The 18,118-nt window shown below is 41.0% G+C and overlaps 1 protein-coding gene across 3 annotated transcripts in view; it reads left to right on the forward strand.

Annotated features, from left to right (window-relative positions):
- Positions 1 to 18,118, forward strand: part of SUGCT (succinyl-CoA:glutarate-CoA transferase) — an 848,669-nt gene that overhangs the window by 163,345 nt on the left and 667,206 nt on the right. For all 3 annotated transcript variants that reach the window (XM_083188510.1, XM_083188511.1, XM_083188512.1), the window contains exon 9: positions 7,040 to 7,135. In XM_083188510.1, the coding sequence (XP_083044636.1) occupies positions 7,040 to 7,135 (96 nt within the window). The remainder of the gene's footprint in view (positions 1 to 7,039; positions 7,136 to 18,118) is intronic.

The raw sequence follows: 18,118 nt of genomic DNA on the forward strand, positions 1-18,118 counted from the left end.
GATAGCGTACGTTAATAGCGAACGTACGCACGTTTAGCCGCTCCGATCAGAATAACCTCCTGTATGTGGGGGGGGGGGGGGGGGGGGGGGGGAGGGGGCTCCCCGGGAGAGCCAGCAGGGGACCAGGTAGGGAGCCACTACCACTGCTCCCAATCGTGCATATGTAATGATCGGGAGCAGTGAATATATGAATATGTAATGAGTGACTCCCAGCCCCCTGCTGGCTGTTATGTGTAAAATATATATATTTTTAAATTAAATATATATTAATGTGCTGTAAGCACATGAATAAAAATAGCATGCCCCTTCACATAATAAAATTCCTGATTTTTTTACACCAATTTTTTTTTCTAAAAACTTTATTTTAAAAGTTCACATTCCAGTTCACCATGAAACAATGGCAATTGCTACATGGTGACACACGGCAAAAATCACTTAGAAAGCAATTCGACATCTTCTTATTGAATACACTCACGGCAAATCACATTGAAAAACCCATTGGAAAAACCACAGAGAATTGCGGAGACTATCAGACGGCGAATTGTCCATCATTCACTGTTCGCAGACGGTGATAAGTGCACGTTGAATAGGGTGATTCACTTTCTGACACAAAAAAATCTCCTTCCAACGCGAAAATAGCACAAATGTGCCGTGAAACATGGCGACTTGGCCTCATTGAATACTGCACTTTGTGTCTACTGCCAATCTAGGCTCAAATGCCTAGGGCTGGATAGCAATTTGCTGTCAGAGCCAGGTGATTTTTATGGTGTGGGATTGTGGCAGGTTTCATACCTCCTGCTTCGTAAATCGGAGGGTTTGAATAATTAGGAGAGATTGGGACCTTTTTTATTCTAAAATGTGATGTCTCTGTTTTTTATGCAGTTTTGCCTCAGGATTTCAAACGCGCCAGTTAGTACATTTTCCCCAGTGTGTGCAGCCCTCTCTGTAACAAATGGATTCACTCTCAATACCATTAAAATGAAAGAGTAAAGGACAGCAGGCTAAATTTAAATGTTGTTTTACATCACTTTCCAGTGAGTCAGCATCTCTTTATAAATGTATACTTGTTGCACTGATATATCACATATTGTATGAGTCAGTGGGCATAGTGCATTAAACGGTCATCAGTGTGCTTCGTGTAGTTATTTTAGAAACCTATGTCTGTTTTTACTGTCTGGACGCTTGACATTTCATATTTAATTTCCCTATCAGACATTAGCTAATTCAGACCAGAATGGAAACTCTTTTTTTTTTTTGCCTGCTCATCCTTTTCCTATTAATTCAAATCCTTGTAATATAAATTGTTGACATGAAAACACCATTTGCAATTGTCATAAAAATAGTTTCTATCATTACTTTGCTGCTGTTGAGGGATTCAGTGATTTGTTGGATAAGATGATGTTAGAGCTTGAAGATGGCTGATGACCTATGGCTTATGTCCAGGTATGTCTTCAAAGATTAATGTAAAAAAACCTCCCGTGAACTGCAGCAGTCCACAATACAGTTCTTTCTAATGAACATGTTAAAGCATAATGGGCTACTTTTCTTTTCTTCCTGTCCCAGAAGATGCCTGGATAGGAGACGCAGGTGGGTGGGGATGTTGGTGGGGTCAGACTAATTGCACCACTAAGCCTTGCCCCTAACAGGGAACCTACCTCAATTTGCTAAAAATTTCATAAAGACAGGCTTCAATAATGCAATGACCCCGTCGCAGGGCATTCAGCGACTATGAAATTGCCTCTGCAATGTGCCGACTTTACTAGGAAGTATGAATGTGGGAGGGGTGCCCACCCTTCTAGGGTAGCGGGGGCAACCCCAGAAATTGCGTGCCTCCCACAAAAACCGCCAGGAGAGGTGTCAAGTATGTATTATATGGCTATTTTTATCTTTATATAAAGTGCAGGACAGTATTGAGAGTCTACTGATGAATAATACCTTAGAGAATAGTGTATATTTAAATCTTGTGGTACTTTAGATTTAATATTCCCACATTGACTTTACAGTTTTTATTCTTGTAACCAGCAAATTCCCCAGCAGCTTCCCTGGAGGGCTACATGCGATTTAGCACTTCATGTGCCATTTTTACTTACGATTTATTGCAAGCGATTTATCATATGTAAAAAGGACTCCCAGGGATCTGCCGGGGGAGTTCAAGGGAATGTGCCTCTGAGATTCCCTACTTATCCGCCCGCTGGCAGCTGAAGGGAGAGGCCAGGGGGAACATGTTGTGGTAATGGCGGGCAGGCAGAAGATTTCAAAACTCCCATTCAAATTAATGGGTGGCCGCTGACTGGCAGAGACCAGTGGCTGCCCATTGATTTGAATGGGAGTTTTGAAATCGCCTGCCGCTACCGCAGCCTGTTCTCTGCTGGCCTCTTTCTCCGGCTGCCAGCAGCAAAAGGAGGATTGGGGAGGTCTCAGTTGGCGCATAGCATTGACGATGCTGCTGCCTGTCAGACTGACATAACAGGCACAGCAGCCGGCAGCAGATAATGCAGAGCGGGAAGAGTACATTTCCTGCCTGACGCTTCCCAGCTCTGCAGACTATAGGTATGTGCACCGCTGGCACACAACCAGTTACAGCACTGTTCGAATGAGATACATCGTGGGTGCTAAAAAGCACCCGCGATGTTCCGCTGATAGTCAGATTCTGATTTCTGTTATGTGCTCCACATAAGATCTCCAGACTCTGATCTGATGCACCCAGGAACGTGCATAGGATTTGATGTCAAACACCTGGGATTTGCCCAGTTTTCAATATGTATATGCCCGATTTGTCGGAATCGGATGAAAATCTGACCTTTTTTATGGCCAACAACTTTCTTTACCCTATTTACTGTTAGGAAAAAAAACTGTACTTTTCAATACAGTCTGAATTAGTCCCCTAAAGCCCTGTACACACTGGGCGACTGCTGCCTCCGTGATGAGTGACAGGCTTAAGCACGATTGATCAGCACATATCGCAGTACACCTATGATGCACACCGCGATGTGTGCTGAGTGATATGTGCAGCTGGGCTTTGCCTATTGTTTATAGGAAAAGCCCCGTAATCTAGCAGGAAAGACAGTGTAAGCACTGTCTTTCCCTGCAGGCTATGGCGACGTGCAGGACCGTGCATCACCGGCGCCTGGGGCTATATGCACAAAACGATCAGTGCTCCATTTCCAAGGGATCTACTCGATCGAATGGGGATATTAAAGTCATGTCTGGACTGTTTACAGGGCGGGCTGTGGAGGCTGCATGACGTCATGCTCAGCCGCTGCGACCCAAAAGATGGCGGCCCTGCACCTGGTTTCACAGTTAGACTGTGGAACGAGGTGCTACCCTTAACATGTGAGTGCTTTGCTGTATAGCAAAGTGCTCACATGTTAGTGGAAATTAGGACCCTGGGGCCTTTTCCAGTGTTGGGTGTCACTCCGCTTGCTAGTGCCGGGGGTTTTAGTTTTGCAATTCCTCTTACAAAAGAGTGTGAAACTCACTTGAGTATTACATAATCTATTTTAAATGCTCCCCGTCATCTGAACAGTTTCAAAGTACATATGTTGTGCTACAGCCCAGAGGTGTAGAAACTACTAAATGAAACTTATTTAAAAAAAGTAACTTTCTCACAAATAAGATTCTTAAAATTTATATTTCTGCGTTAATTATTTTGTGTCCTCATTATTCATTAAAACACAGCTTTGTCAATCGGTGATTGAGGTGTGCGTTAACCACTGTAAGACACCCAGCTAATACATTTATGCACCATTGAATGCAATGAATGCATTTTGGAGGTGATTCGGATTGACTCGCTAAGCAGCAAAAATGTGCTGCTTAGCAAGCCTTGTAACACCACGTGCCGTGCTACGAACATCCCTGAATCTTTGCAAATGGATGTTTTGCATAAACAACCATTTGCATGGTAGCGTATGGGGCGATATCATTTGATGGTCTTACCCATGTCAGTCTTGACTGACCTATTCTTGCGGTGTTCGGGTCCAATAATGGGGCAGGTGGCTGACATTCTATGACTTCAGCTGCCCACCCCCGGAAGACAGGTGCCTGCCTGTGTTTGCATGGGGTCGTCTGGCGTTTTTGTGGGTAAGCCTAGGCAATGCGAATGTCCTCTGTCCGCCTCCATCCCGCCCCGCCCCCTGCAGACGCCATGGCAACTTTGCAAGTTGCGCATGCACAGTGGGTTAAAATCGGTGCCCTTTGCGAAGCAACCATAATGAGGGCCCTTATGTATTTGGAGGCTGTACTAAAATATTGATGCTGATGACTATATTTGTATAATCTTGTTAACAATGTTTTACTGTATATGTATACTAGTGTGAAACCTCATTCTTTGAATATCTGTAATCAGGCACTGTACACTACTGTATGTCTTTCATATCTTTATTCTTTATGCGGTCAAATCGTGTAAATACCAAATACAAGAAAGTTTCTTGTACAAGGAGTAGTATTCTGAAATATATATATACAACTGCTTCCTAGGAAGCAAGCATTGGATCAATCACACACCACCAGGCATCTTGCAGCACCCATGGGAACACACAAGCCTCCCATCGCAGAGGCCAGGAAATCTCCTTCCAACGACTCCTACTCAAAAGAAATAGACAATAACTAAGGGATTAGGCTAATTGCAAAAAAAAAAGTTTGGTCCAGTTTAATGTTACGTACACTGACTTTCAAAAGGCATTGCCTGCTGGTCTCATCCTGCTTCTCACTGGTCAGTGAAGGACAAACTATTTTCAGATACCGGGCCCTGTTGGAGACTGCAATTCCATGCATGCATAAGACGATTGCTTCCATGCACTGCAGTAGACCCAATGTGTATTCTCTGATATGTTATTAAGGCTACTGCTGTGATGCAGGGCAAAGGTGACATGTATGCATAGAGCTTTACAAAAGCTGTCAACTTAATTTCAAGGTTTTTTTCTATACAGAAAACGGTAAAAGTCTTCGTAATGGCTACATTTCTATGCCCGCTAGAGTAATGCTTTTTTTTTTCTAATGTCGTCCCCAAGGCTCAAACATAGACAATCACATTCTAATCACACCAGGAGCACACTTTCTACTTTCCCCTAACAACAGTGTCTTAAAGGAAGCCTTCATCATACACATATCATATAATCTGTTATTTGCGAAACTGAACAAGCCCAAATTCTAGGCTGCTTTGAGACATACAGTAGGTGGAATAGAGATCTGCAAAGCAGCCAGAAACGTCTTTACCTCCTAGTACTGTAAGTTTTTATAGAGACAATTGGAATCTAAAAATTAGATCCCCAGGTACAAAACTTGCACTAGATAATCGCAGCAATAAGAAACACAATTGTATTGTAAATTTGATGTACAATCCTCCTCATCCTAGGTTCTAGAGATGTGGGCTCCCCCTGGAAACTTGTCTGACTGCACTTGCTGGTTCCTACACTGTGACAAGAGCCAAGGGCTGCACATAATGTTACAGTTCAGCACCCGTCTCCTGTCATTGAACAGAAGCCATCATTTTGGTTTCACCCCCTCGGCAGGTGTCACATAATTGGAGGACATATAACATTTTTTTACTTCGTTTAATTTTTTTTTCTACATTTCTTAATAATAAAACTGTTGGCCTAGGTGTGCCATGAATACAATTCTAATACTCTAGGGCACCGTGTTTCATAAAAGTTTGGGAATTACTGAACTAGCTTGTCCTGTAGTTTTGAGGGGAACATCCCACAGCTTCTCAGAACATAGAATAGGCAATGGCCACTTAAGGTGCACACACATTGTACAATTTTTTGGTACTTATGTATTATCTGGGCTCCCATGTTAAATGCACCACATTTTTTCATACCCCTACTACGCATGGAGTTGATTTTATATAGTGTGGCGAGCGCAGCGAGCCACTTTGCCCGAAGCGTGGCAAGCACAGTGAGCCCCGCGAGGGGACGCGGTCTAATAAGAAAAACGGGAGCCCAGATATTACAGAAGTACCAATTTTTTTTACTAATATAGTTCATTTTGGCCCTTTTGAACGATATTGGTCAAAATATCTTTCAGTGTGTATGCTATGAAAGACGAATGATGATGCGCGTACCCGGCGGTCGTTCATCAACTGTGCAGGCAGCTCAATTTGGATATCTTTAAAAAGAATCCTATAGACTGTGTCTAGATCGTTCTTTTTTCGTCTTTCTTCAAATCGTTCAGTGTTTCGTCCAGGAAACTGGGTAAGTTCAAGGGAAATTGGTCATCAATGTCTTTCAGTGCATAAATTGTACAGTTTGTATGCACCTTTAGAAAGAATAAAAAAAAATCTGTCTGTAAAGGCCCATACACACTAAACCAGGGGTGGCCAAACCTGTCCTCAAGATCTGCCAACGGTGCATGTTTTCCAGGCAACCTGTGGATCTATAGTAGGCTTGAATGTAGCATGTTTTAAAATGTGACAGTTAGTAATGACTGCAGCTGTGCACCAGCTAGGTAACCTGGAAAAAGTGGACCGTTGGTAGATCTCGAGGACTGGTTTGGCCACCCCTGCACTAGATGATATTGGTCACAATATCGTTTAGAATTGGCTTTTTGAGCAATATTGTGACCAATGTCGCCTAGTGGGTACATTGTATATCATTAACGACACGCGCTCCTGCATGTCATTAACGACCCGCTCCCTTGTTCAAACATGTTCGGACAAGGGAGACCTCGTTAATGATGCAGGATGACCATCGCTCCCCCCTGCCAACGGCTCCCTCGCGTGCAGCATCAGCAAGTGTGTATGCACTTGGTGATACCTGTCCCCCTGACGGTTTGTTGTTCTATTGTGTATGGGCCTTTACCAGGGTTGCTGCATCACCAAACTGGCTGATGTATTGTCAATAGTGAGAGCACCTTCTCTTTTGTGCTTCTAAGATGTATTACATTAATTTCACATCACACCACCTATAGATGTGTTACTGCCACAGAAAACATATTATTTTACAGAAATTTTTATTGTAGATCAATTGGCAGCAGTAAAAAAAATCCCTCTGTTTAGACAGCTGATCCTCAGCTATTAACTACATAATGTCTTTTGGTCCAGGTGGCTTGCTTGACTCATATCGCTGCAAACTTCCTTAATGGAGGAGTTGAAGCAAAACGTTGGGGAACAGCACATGGAAGCATTGTCCCATATCAGGTAGGCACTAAAAATAAAGCTAAATGTTATCATCTCATAGAAACAATCCTAAGTAAGTTATGTACGTACTGTATTTCAATTAAATATTGTTGGTCCAGCTTGTGGCAGCACAAAATATGGCTTTACATTGTACAAACTTTTATTGTATAAAAAGCTACAGGTCGTATAATACACTGTTGCTAATGGTTATTTATTGTTATGTGAGATCTGGGAATGTGTTCGCTTCTGATTAGGAAACCGCATGAAGGCACAAAAAAGTTGTTTTTTTTTTAAGCAAATAAGGAGAACAGTGATTCAGCTGCATTTAGAATAGATTTTTTAAAAAAGTTACCTATCTGTACAGCCAGAACAACAGCAAGGAAATAGAGTGTAGAAAATACAGGGTCAGGCCACACTGTTTTGCTCACTTGTTGAAATCAGCGTTATGTAACTGTAACTGAAAGCTTGTCATACAGTGATAGCCTGAAACCCATCAGATACTGGGGTAAAACCTACACGACTCACCCAATCAGACCTATGGACTGAAAGGAAATGTTGGGCGATGTTCAGCCAAATATACAAGAAAAAAACAATTTAAAAACTTATAAACATAAATGTATTATTTCATATACTTATTCCAACATGATTCAAAGAGGCACACATAAACACATAATAAAATAAATAAAACAACTGACCTAAAAATTTATTATTTATACATATATAATGGTACACATAAATAATATTTAAAAAACCCAACATTTCTCACAATTCATCCAATCTGGGCATATTGGGACTTGATGGAATGGTGTTCAACATATGTATGGTGAGGCTTGGACTGGATAGTAAGTCACTTATGACCAAGGCTCAAATTTAATGGGCACAGTTCTTGTAAGAAAAAGTCTCATAAGCAAACAATGCTCTAATAAAACATTTATCCAAGCTCTTCTCATGGGAGGAACAGACCTTTTAGTTGTTATTGAGACCTGCTTTAATTGCTCATACCATACTCAGTTGTTGGTAGCATCCTATTGCAGCTGGGTGGTCCGGAGATAGTTCTCTTGCATGCAATACTCCCACGGTCAGACGTTTGGCAATGGAGTACTGCGTACTCAGCAAGGGTTCAATTACGCGTTTCTCCGCCTTTAGCTTCAGCAGCTTCCTCAGATTCAATCTATTCTAAATTGAGCCCTTGCTGAGTGTGGAGTACTTCATTGCCAAGCGTCCGACCGTGGGAGTATTGCATGTATAAAGAATCATTTTTTAGGTCAGTCATTTTATTGTATGTGTATTTGTTTATGTGTACCTCTTTGAATCACTCAATCAATATACTCATGTTGGAATATGTATATAAAATAATAAATGTATGTTTATACATTTTTTTATTGTTTTTTTCTTGTATATTTGGCTGAACAGCGTCCACTCATGGGATTTCCCCTCAGTCCACAGGTCTGTTTGGGTGAGTCGTGTAGGTTTTTCCAGTCTTTGAAAAAGAAGTTGCAATTACTTCTTGAGAAAGGGCAGCAGTTCAACCAAAGAATTGAAATTGTGATTCCACTTTATCATTAATTAAAACCAGCGCCTGTTTAGTGGTTTTTGTTTTAGATACTAGGGTAGATGTATGAAGCAGCGATAAGGGTTGAGAAGTGATAAAGTGCCAACCTGCTCCTGACTGTAAAGTTACAGGCTGGGTTTAAAAAGGGACAGTTAGGAGCTGATTGGCCGGTGATAAAGTATCAGGCTCTTTATTACATTTTGGGGCAGATATATTAAGCCTGGTGAAAAGATAAACTGGAGATAAAGTGGAAGGAGATAACGCACAAGCCAATCAACTCCCAACTGTCATATTTCAAACACAGCTGATTGGCTGGTGCATTATCTTCATCCACTTTATTTCCAGTTTATCTCTACTCCATGCTTAATACATCTGCCCCTTTATCCCTTATCGCTGCTTCATAGATCTACCCCATTGTGAGATTTCTCAGTGTATAGAAACAATATCTGGGTTTGTTCCTCCCACTGCTATAGAGAGGGGGGTTACTAATAACCCGGGCCTGATGGGGTGACCAGGTCTGCCAATACCTCCTGCTTCCTCCCAATAATCAGTGGATCAGGTAGATAATTGCAAAAATGGGTGCCTGGCATTAGGTACTGGAAAACAAACACTCTGTCTATTGTAACTTTGCTACTCCTCTTTTCAAGTTCCAGAATGGTAATGATGATAACATGGTGATTATATTTCCACATCATGTTCTAGACTGTTATCTCCTATATATTTAGCCAGATCCGTCACTCACAATCAGTGTAGGTAACTGTGGGCGGGCTTCCATGGGTGATTGACAGGCCCGTCCACCGTTAGCCACAATGCAAAACCTGGCCACTTCCGTTCTACACATCACCCCCTTGCCCTCCGTCCTACACAGCAGCTCCCACACTATCCGCCCCCTTCTCAGCCGCCACTCCCCATGACCGCCCAAACCCCGCCCCACGCCTACACACCGCGCCCCCCCCCCCAGCCTCGCTCCACGACCTGCTGTCCCCGAGCGCAAGCCTCCAGGACCTGCTGCCACCGTACAACACCCTCCAGGATGGCCGTGGGAGGGCTGCTGCACATGTGCGGCCTGCGCAACTCCTCCCACGGTTCTTTGAGTCAGTTTGCCGGGCAGTGGGGATGATCAGGTCAGGAGGTTGTACGGGCGGCGGGCAAAGCAGCAGAGTAAAGCAGTGTGTTGTGACACTGAGAATGCAGTTCATGGAGGCTGTGTGCTGCTGCTAAACCTGTCACTGTATCCGGGAGGCAGCAGCAGCGACAGCAGCTAGAACAACCTCCTTTCACACCACCAATCTCCCCCCCCCCCACTCAGTCCTGTAATGTGGCAGAGATACGGGCAGTTGGGGGCGGGGCTACGGACGGCTGAGGGGGCGGAGCTACAGGCGGCTGAGGGGGTGGAGCTATACGGACCTAGCCACTGCAGCAGGAAATCAGCTGGGCCTTTCACTGTATCCGGGAGACAGCAGCTAGAACAACCTCCTTTCACACCACCAATCCCCCCCCCCACTCAGTCCTGTAATGTGGCAGAGAAACGGGCAGTTGGGGGCGGAGTGGAGGGGACAGTAAGATAAAGTGTGTGTGTGTGTGCCCACAGTATCCCCCCATCTACCACTCCCCCACCCACAACACTCCCAAGCACGCTTGCACCCGACCCTCACCCACCCACCCACCCACCTGCAACACCACAGCACCTACCCCTCTACCACATATAGCACACCGCGTCTACCTGCGGAAACACGCTACCCACCCCTCTCCATCCTGCAGTACACCCACACCCACATAAAGGCGTTCACATGTTAAGGGGGCGGAGCCCCTTACGACGGTGTGAAGAGCCCCCGTAGGGCGCGATGAATCACCTAGTCCCTCTATACATAATATAAAACATGGGCCCTTATTCATATATGATCACAGTACAAATTTGTTATCAAAATGGGCAAAACCATGTGCACTGTAGGTGGGGAAGATGTAACATGTGCAGAGAGAGTTCAATTTGGGTGGGGTGTGTTGAAACTGAAATATAAATTGCAGTGTAAAAATAATACAGCCAGTATTTACCCTGCACAGAAACAAAATAACTCATACAAAATACATCTGTCCCACCTGCAGAGCACATGGTTTTTGCACATTTTGAGAACAAATTTGTACTGTGATCAGATCTGAATAAGGTCCATGGTGTATAGTACTTTTTCTCAAAAGTAGAGTGTTTTATATTCAATAAAGGAAATTATTTAAACTTAATATGATCTAAACTTTATACGTCAATGAAAGCATCTCTTTTTAACAATAGAAAGTGAGGTGGGAACAGTGTCTTATAACAGTTTCTGGGAAACACTAAATCATGAGGCTGTTTGAGAAACACACATTCTTCAATAACATTATATAGGCAAGATTTTACTTGCAGGGCAATGATTAGTGGTAAACTAAATATATGGTAGTCGGGGAAAGGCTTGTATATTCAGACTAATGTTGTGTACACATGGTGTGATTTGAGCTATGAATTTGACTATAAGTATATAGTAATAGCAAGCAAGTCAATGTAAATTGCACCGTGTTTGCCCGCACTTAATCCCGATTCGATCATGATGTGTGGCCCCAAGGGATCGGAATCGAAAGTAGAAATGCATCTTCTCCTGTGTCGGAACGAGGGCCATACTACTCAATGCTCAATTTGGCACTAAAACATATTTACTGTATATACAATGCAAGACTTAATGTGTGTAACAAATTGTTTTGTTCAGCATCATACTGTCAACATGATATTGAATCCTGCGGAGGACCAATTTTTTTTATTGGTCCATTCAACATGGATTCAGGAGGTCCAAGGGAAGTGTCTCCTCGTTACACTGATAGGAAAATTATACCGGGTGATTCAAAAGTGGCAGTACACCCTTTTGATTCAAAAACTGCAGGAAATGGGAAAACTGAATACACCAGTAAGGTATGTTTGCTACATACTGTAAAAGATAGCCCACCTCACCCATACCTTACTGGAGTCTTCAGTTTTCCTGCACAGTTTTTTAATCAAAAGGCTGTACGGTAACCTTTGAGTTACCATGTAGTTGCCATCTGTTCCTAATGGCCATAAATAGTCCCAGATTTCTTTTTGAAAATGTTCCTTTTCCATCATTGGCTACCTGCATAATATAATATCTATTCTTGTACATGTTAAGTGCAATTCCTACTACTTATTCTCAGGGCTTCAAAAGTTAACATTTACTACTAAAAGTATTTAAAATACAAAAAGACACTTGATAAAGATATGATAAAGCTGTAGTACTGTAGGCCTGCCCAAAAAAGTGTCTTGCCTAACTAGGGGTAGTTAGAGAAGGATGGGAGCAGATACTAATTACCCGGGCCTGGACTTGTTGCAGGGACCTGGTTCTGGTAAGCTGCTAAGGCATATATGGTCGCTCACATAGCAATGCTGAGGTGAATAAATGTTTCCCAGTGCAGTTATCGACGCCCCCTGTGCTGTTGCCTACTCCCATGTGTGGCCGTTTTTACACTTTAGTTTAATGTGGTGTGAACCCACCTCCCCAGACTTTGTCATGGCCCCCTTAGTGTCTAGGCTACTCTTGGCAGTGGTGTGCCTAATGCTGGTATGTTCAAGGGGGTACCATAAAGTTTCAATAATCCCTATGAACAGAATTAGATAGAAAGGTAAATGTGGTATGTTGAACTGAAGCCCTCTCCATGTATTCGCCCTGCAGTGCCACAATCCATCAATATAGAACTCAGTTGTCTCGAGAACCGCTGTTCCACTTCCATATGGCATGATTTGTGTTGTCAAATCATCTACGGGTAGGTGATTTGACAACACAAATGATGCCATTATGGAAGTGGAACAGCTCAGGGAAGAGAAAGTGTGAGATCAGGTGAACAGGGAGAATGGGGCAAAATGTCATAGTCATACCTGTGGCTTCAACAGTGTATATGTTTGTGCAGAATGTGCAGGTGCAGTGTTGGCTAGGAGACGGATCGTGCCACAGTGTTTTTCTGTCATGGCAGCTGCCAGTTTCTGCAGAAGGCGGCAGTAGTAAGCGCTAATGATAGCCTCACCCTTCGAGAACAAGAGCCTCTACTTGCTTCATTGTGTCAAGATCATCCTTGACTGAAGGTCTCCTGGATCAAGGCTCATCTGAGGGACATGTGTCAAATTTGAAAGTTCTTTTTCCACCTAAAAACAGTTTCATATGATGGACTTTTATCACAATAAACAACCATCAGTATGGATTTGGGGTGCATTTTACCCTGTAAATTGAGGGACTTAATAACACTGTGAGCTTCAATTTTGTCCAACATTCAGGTTACTGACATCTCCCAGCTTCGAACAAATTTACAACCTCATGCATATAAGGTCAATGATTATTGATGATTAATTAATTCATTAATTTAAATAGTTAAAGTGGAAATGAACAATTATTTTGTGGTGGAAACCATGTTTATCATTTAAGGTTTTATTCAAGTGCTACAGTTTTCTGGTATTATATAAATAGATGTTCATAATAATAGGTCACAATGAATTCCGCACACTTTTGGCTCTCATAAATAGGAACTGAAAGTGCAAGTTTACATGTTTCCCCACAGATTTATTGTTCTTATAGAATTAAGAAATCGCTGACAACATACAGAATTGACAAGCCTCACATCACATCCAAAACAGAGTATCTCTTTGATTGAAAAACATCAGCCGGCCAACATGTCTGTTTTACATCCGTTTGCTCAACAAGGAGATATCACACTTGGAATCCTTGTGGAGCATCATTTTCTGTTTGGACCTTTTTTGGCTGCATAAACCACACTGCTACAAAGATATGCTTTTAAAACATTCCATCTTATGCCTCTGAGTAATTTCTTTAGCCCATGTGTTTTAGTGTAGAGCATACTTAAAGCAAAACATCTGTCATTTATTGGACTGTGCATACATTAAACTTGCTGATGGCACAATGTGTTTAAAGTATTCCTTTTACAAAAATATTTCTCAATCTTTTGTCATTAGTTTAATAACACAGATGCAAAACATCATCAGAAAGACAGGTTCCATTCCTGTAGACTCATTTAGTAGATAACTAGAAGCGACGTACACTTGACATATGTCATGCTTAAACTGGCAAGTGGCTTATTATACAGTATGGGCAGTGTCCCCTTTATTCCTTTTTAAAACTGTTCTATTTTACACCATCCACTGTTTGCGCAGACGTTGGGGATTTGGTAAGCAGGAATATAAAAGATTTTGAACATCTGCATCTTGGTGCATGACACATGTTGGACCATAGTCACAGTAGAAGATTTGTCCAACTATTGTAGGATTTAATTAGGCTAGAAAAACACAAAATTATGTGATTAAAGCTTCTCTTTCACAAGAAGTTTTCTGCTCAGGATGTGTAGTGTATATATTTATATTGGAGTAACCTAGGACTGAACCCCATTGAATGCAGATGCCTGAAAGGTGTTTTTTTTTTTACAGCCACTCTATTTTAAAGCCCAATAACACAGCTAGATTTTCATTTTTTTTTTATAGTGACAACAAGATGAGGTTGATTTAGAATTATAATCATTCTGACATGTATCTCTCGCCCTACTGCCTGTAAAATTCACTTCTGTCATCCACCCCTGAAGATAGGTTTCGGAGAGTATCCAATTAAAAAAAACCTCATTGGGCAGGAAAAACTGAAGTTTTTCATGATTGTTTTCGTAAGAGAATGAATTGCCGAAAGAAAATATTGATAAAATATCGGCTAAACATCATAAAAAAACTCAGGTTTAGTGAAACCTGCGTGTTTTCATGTTCATATCTCACTTTGGTTTTTCAGGGACAATAGGATTGCTCTGCCAATACAATTACCCACTGTAAATTATCACATACAATTGGATACCCCTCTTAGAGTAGTATTCAATCCCGGATTCGAAGTTGGAAACCCAGGCCGTTTTGCTCAGCTCAACAGAAACTGGATAGCTGGCATTCAATGTTCCAGCTGCTGAGTGTTGGATAGTGGGCGTGTCGGGGAGACTGGCTGGGGATTGTCGAAAAACATCCATGAATTCGACAATCCGTATCCAATAACGACAATACAGATCCGACTTGTCTGATCCGACTGAATCAGCCTTCAATGCTGTCGGAAACGGCAGCATTGAATAGGTGGCGCCATCATACACAGATGTAGGACTTAAAAGTTACAACTTAAAATGCAAGAAACATAGAAAAGATACCCATATCATTCAGAAAAAGCTGTATAATAACAGTACGTCTGAAGAGAGCCTCAGAGCAGAAATGATAATTACCCCCTCCCCATAGCTTAAAATTCTACAGAACAGACTTTAAACAGTGTAGTATCTGGCAAAGCTGTAATGGAGGAGTTGTGAATACCTTATATGATCAAATGTAGTAGATTCAACTAACATATGGGATTATTAAATGGCTAATATAGATGCGTCTGTTTTAGAACACATTGAATCCTTGCTAGATTGTTGAATCTGCGGCCATTTTCGGCAATCTGCGTTTGTTTTCGACAATCCACGGCTGTTTGGAAGATTGAATACCATGGCCGGTATTTCCAACTGTCAGAAACGAGATTGAATACCCTCCATATTAGCAAAATATATACTTGACAACATACTTGCCTAATTTTGGGAGATGGAGCTAGGTGTGCACATTATTAGGCTTAGCCATGTTCATAATAAATGCCATAATTTGCAGATCCTCAAGGAGGATGTTTTTCCTATTACATTGATCATACACATTTTGATATGGTCCTGGTTCACCAACCCAAGGCACCCGAGCAAGTGGTTAACAGTAAAGGACTCAAACTTTAATAGAGGCAAATAATTGTGTCCCTGCTACTAGCTCCCATAAATACACAATATTGTATGAATTTTATATGCCTGTTTTATAACCCTCATTTAAAAGCTACTGCAAATCCAGTAAACAAATAAAGGAATTTATAATATAGTTGTTTGCTGTCAGAAGAAAGCCCATAATTATATTATTTAAGGTATATGCAATTTATTTCAAGTTTCTAACCACTAGATGTCACTGCTGTATTCATTTTGAATTATTAATTTTGACTAGCAATAGCTGCATATCCTGTCATTAAAAAATGAACATTTGCTTTAATAGAGATAGAAGTAGGACCTGTCAGAGCAACACAAGCACCTTAATGTTGAGATGAGTTATTTGTGTTTGTCACATACTGCAATACATTTTTCTTCTACACTTTTTTAAAGACCAGGAGCACCGACATATGGTAGAGGTAGTGTAGTGACTGTATACAATAAGCTGGCATTGCCCTGGCATACCGTAAAGCACATGTCCCAGCATGCCCTGACAGTTTTGGCATGCTCTTATAGGAAAAAATGTGGCAATGCATGTTGGAACATGTAGTTTCACAACATCTGGAGGGCCATTGGTTGAAGACCCATGCCGTAAAGGCTACTCTAAATTCTATGTAATGGGTGCACAGAGCACAGTACGCTAGTGGACAGATACATAAAAGTACACAAGAAAGTCAGAAAGAAACAAATGTACTGTACTTGCAAGAGGACACATACATCTCAGTACTCTAAGGTGATTCAGAAGTTTAAATCAAGAGAGTACAATTTGTGACATTTGGGTATTGGTTTGCAGGTCAGATCAACTTCTTATTATCAAATAATAATAATAATAATAATAATAATAATAATAATAATAATAATAATGTCACAACAGACATGAACAACTCATAACTAGATGTTATTAAAGTAATTGTTTGTTAACTGTAATTGATCATATTTAATATTTTTCCACTAATATTTGTATCCAACAAACATGTCCATTGTATACAGTCAGATTACCTAATATTCTGTAGCTCAACAGCCTAATAGTGAAGTGAATTTGCACTAAAAAAAAACACACAGCATCATTTTACTAAACAACGGTACTTAACAGTTGAACAATGCAGACATGAAGCCCCATCTTTCATATTGTAAACTTAATTTTATATTAGAGCATGTCATGATACTATAAGATCAACAAACCCTAAAAAAAGTGTTCCCTCACTAGATTAAAGTTATTGTACTTTGCTTTCTTAATCCAAATTAAAATTTTAAAACTATATATTTGTGACCTCTACAAAAAAAAATATATAATAAGAAAATAGTTTTCAGAGTAAGCATTGGGTTTTATGCAGTATTTTTTGTGCTAATGTCCCAAATCTTCTCAATTTTCAAAAAATATTTAGCAGTTTGTGACTGCTAATCTTCAAATAAAAGGAATTTTAATAATTGCTAGTAAATTATTATGCTCTTAAAAATAGTTATCACTAGATGTCAACCTTCTAGTGTGCTGCTGCCTTTTGAAGTGCTTTTATTTTTGTATACACAAAAAAGAAATTGGTCAAATGTTTTCTAAAAATGTAGTAATATAATAAATTTGTGATTATCTTCACATCCAACTGGATAAAGCTGTCCTCTGCAACAAATTTGGGGACAATGATTTTGCGAGTAGTAAATAAAAAATAGTGTAGACAATAGAAATCCTAGCAAAAACCTTTTAACTTGAACTTGCTACATTTTTGCATTTTTATTATATTTATTACTTTGATTAGGTTTAGTCCGTATGATAGAAAAACATTTAATACTATTTTATTGTTGGGTTCCTCCAGATCAAAGCTTTCACCTTCCTTTTCTGGGCTATGTACTTTAAGGACAGAAAGATATCACATCATAATTTTTTTGTAAAAAGATGTCCATATTTTACTTTTACATATAATTTGGAGAATTTAGGTAATCAGTGTAGTGCATGAAGTCTACAAAGAAGGTGGGGCGCTTAGTGATACATTTGGAAACAATTAAAATAAAACAAGTTTATTGGAAACACAAAATTACACAACCACAAATAAATTGACGATGAAAAGCAATAAAGAAAAAATTACAGAAAAAATTACAATAAGATAATAAATAATAAAAATATACCTCCCGGGGGTCATCAATTGAAATTAAAATAAAAGTTAATCTTTATGCGATAGCAAGCTTGCCAGATATTAATACTTGAGGCCGGGACACCCTGCCGTTTTTATCCCTGCTAGCCCAGCCTCATGTTTGTGATCCAGCGGCCGACTCACACGCTGGCATCTGCAAGCTACTAGCGGTGAGGCCCTCCACAGCGGCTGGAGCCACCATGCCGGGTACAGAGGAAGGCAGTCGGGTAGTCAGTGCCGATCACAGTGCAGTTGGCAGCCTCTCCCTCCAGGCCGTGCAAGCCCTAATACACGCAGGGAGCTGCAGCCCGTAGCTCATCATCGTAGGACGTCCCTGCTGCCACTTATCCGTAATTGAATCCACCAATCTGATACCCTAAATAAGGGGACAGACTCATGTGATCTATACTGTCTATTGGCCATCTATCCAATTGTCAGATGCCATTCCACTATTAATGATTATTGCTATACCTTTCAGTCAGATTGAGAACCTGAGGCATT

Source organism: Crinia signifera, chromosome 5 (assembly GCF_055691185.1).
Source record: "Crinia signifera chromosome 5, ASM5569118v1, whole genome shotgun sequence".
NCBI lineage: Eukaryota > Metazoa > Chordata > Amphibia > Anura > Myobatrachidae > Crinia > Crinia signifera.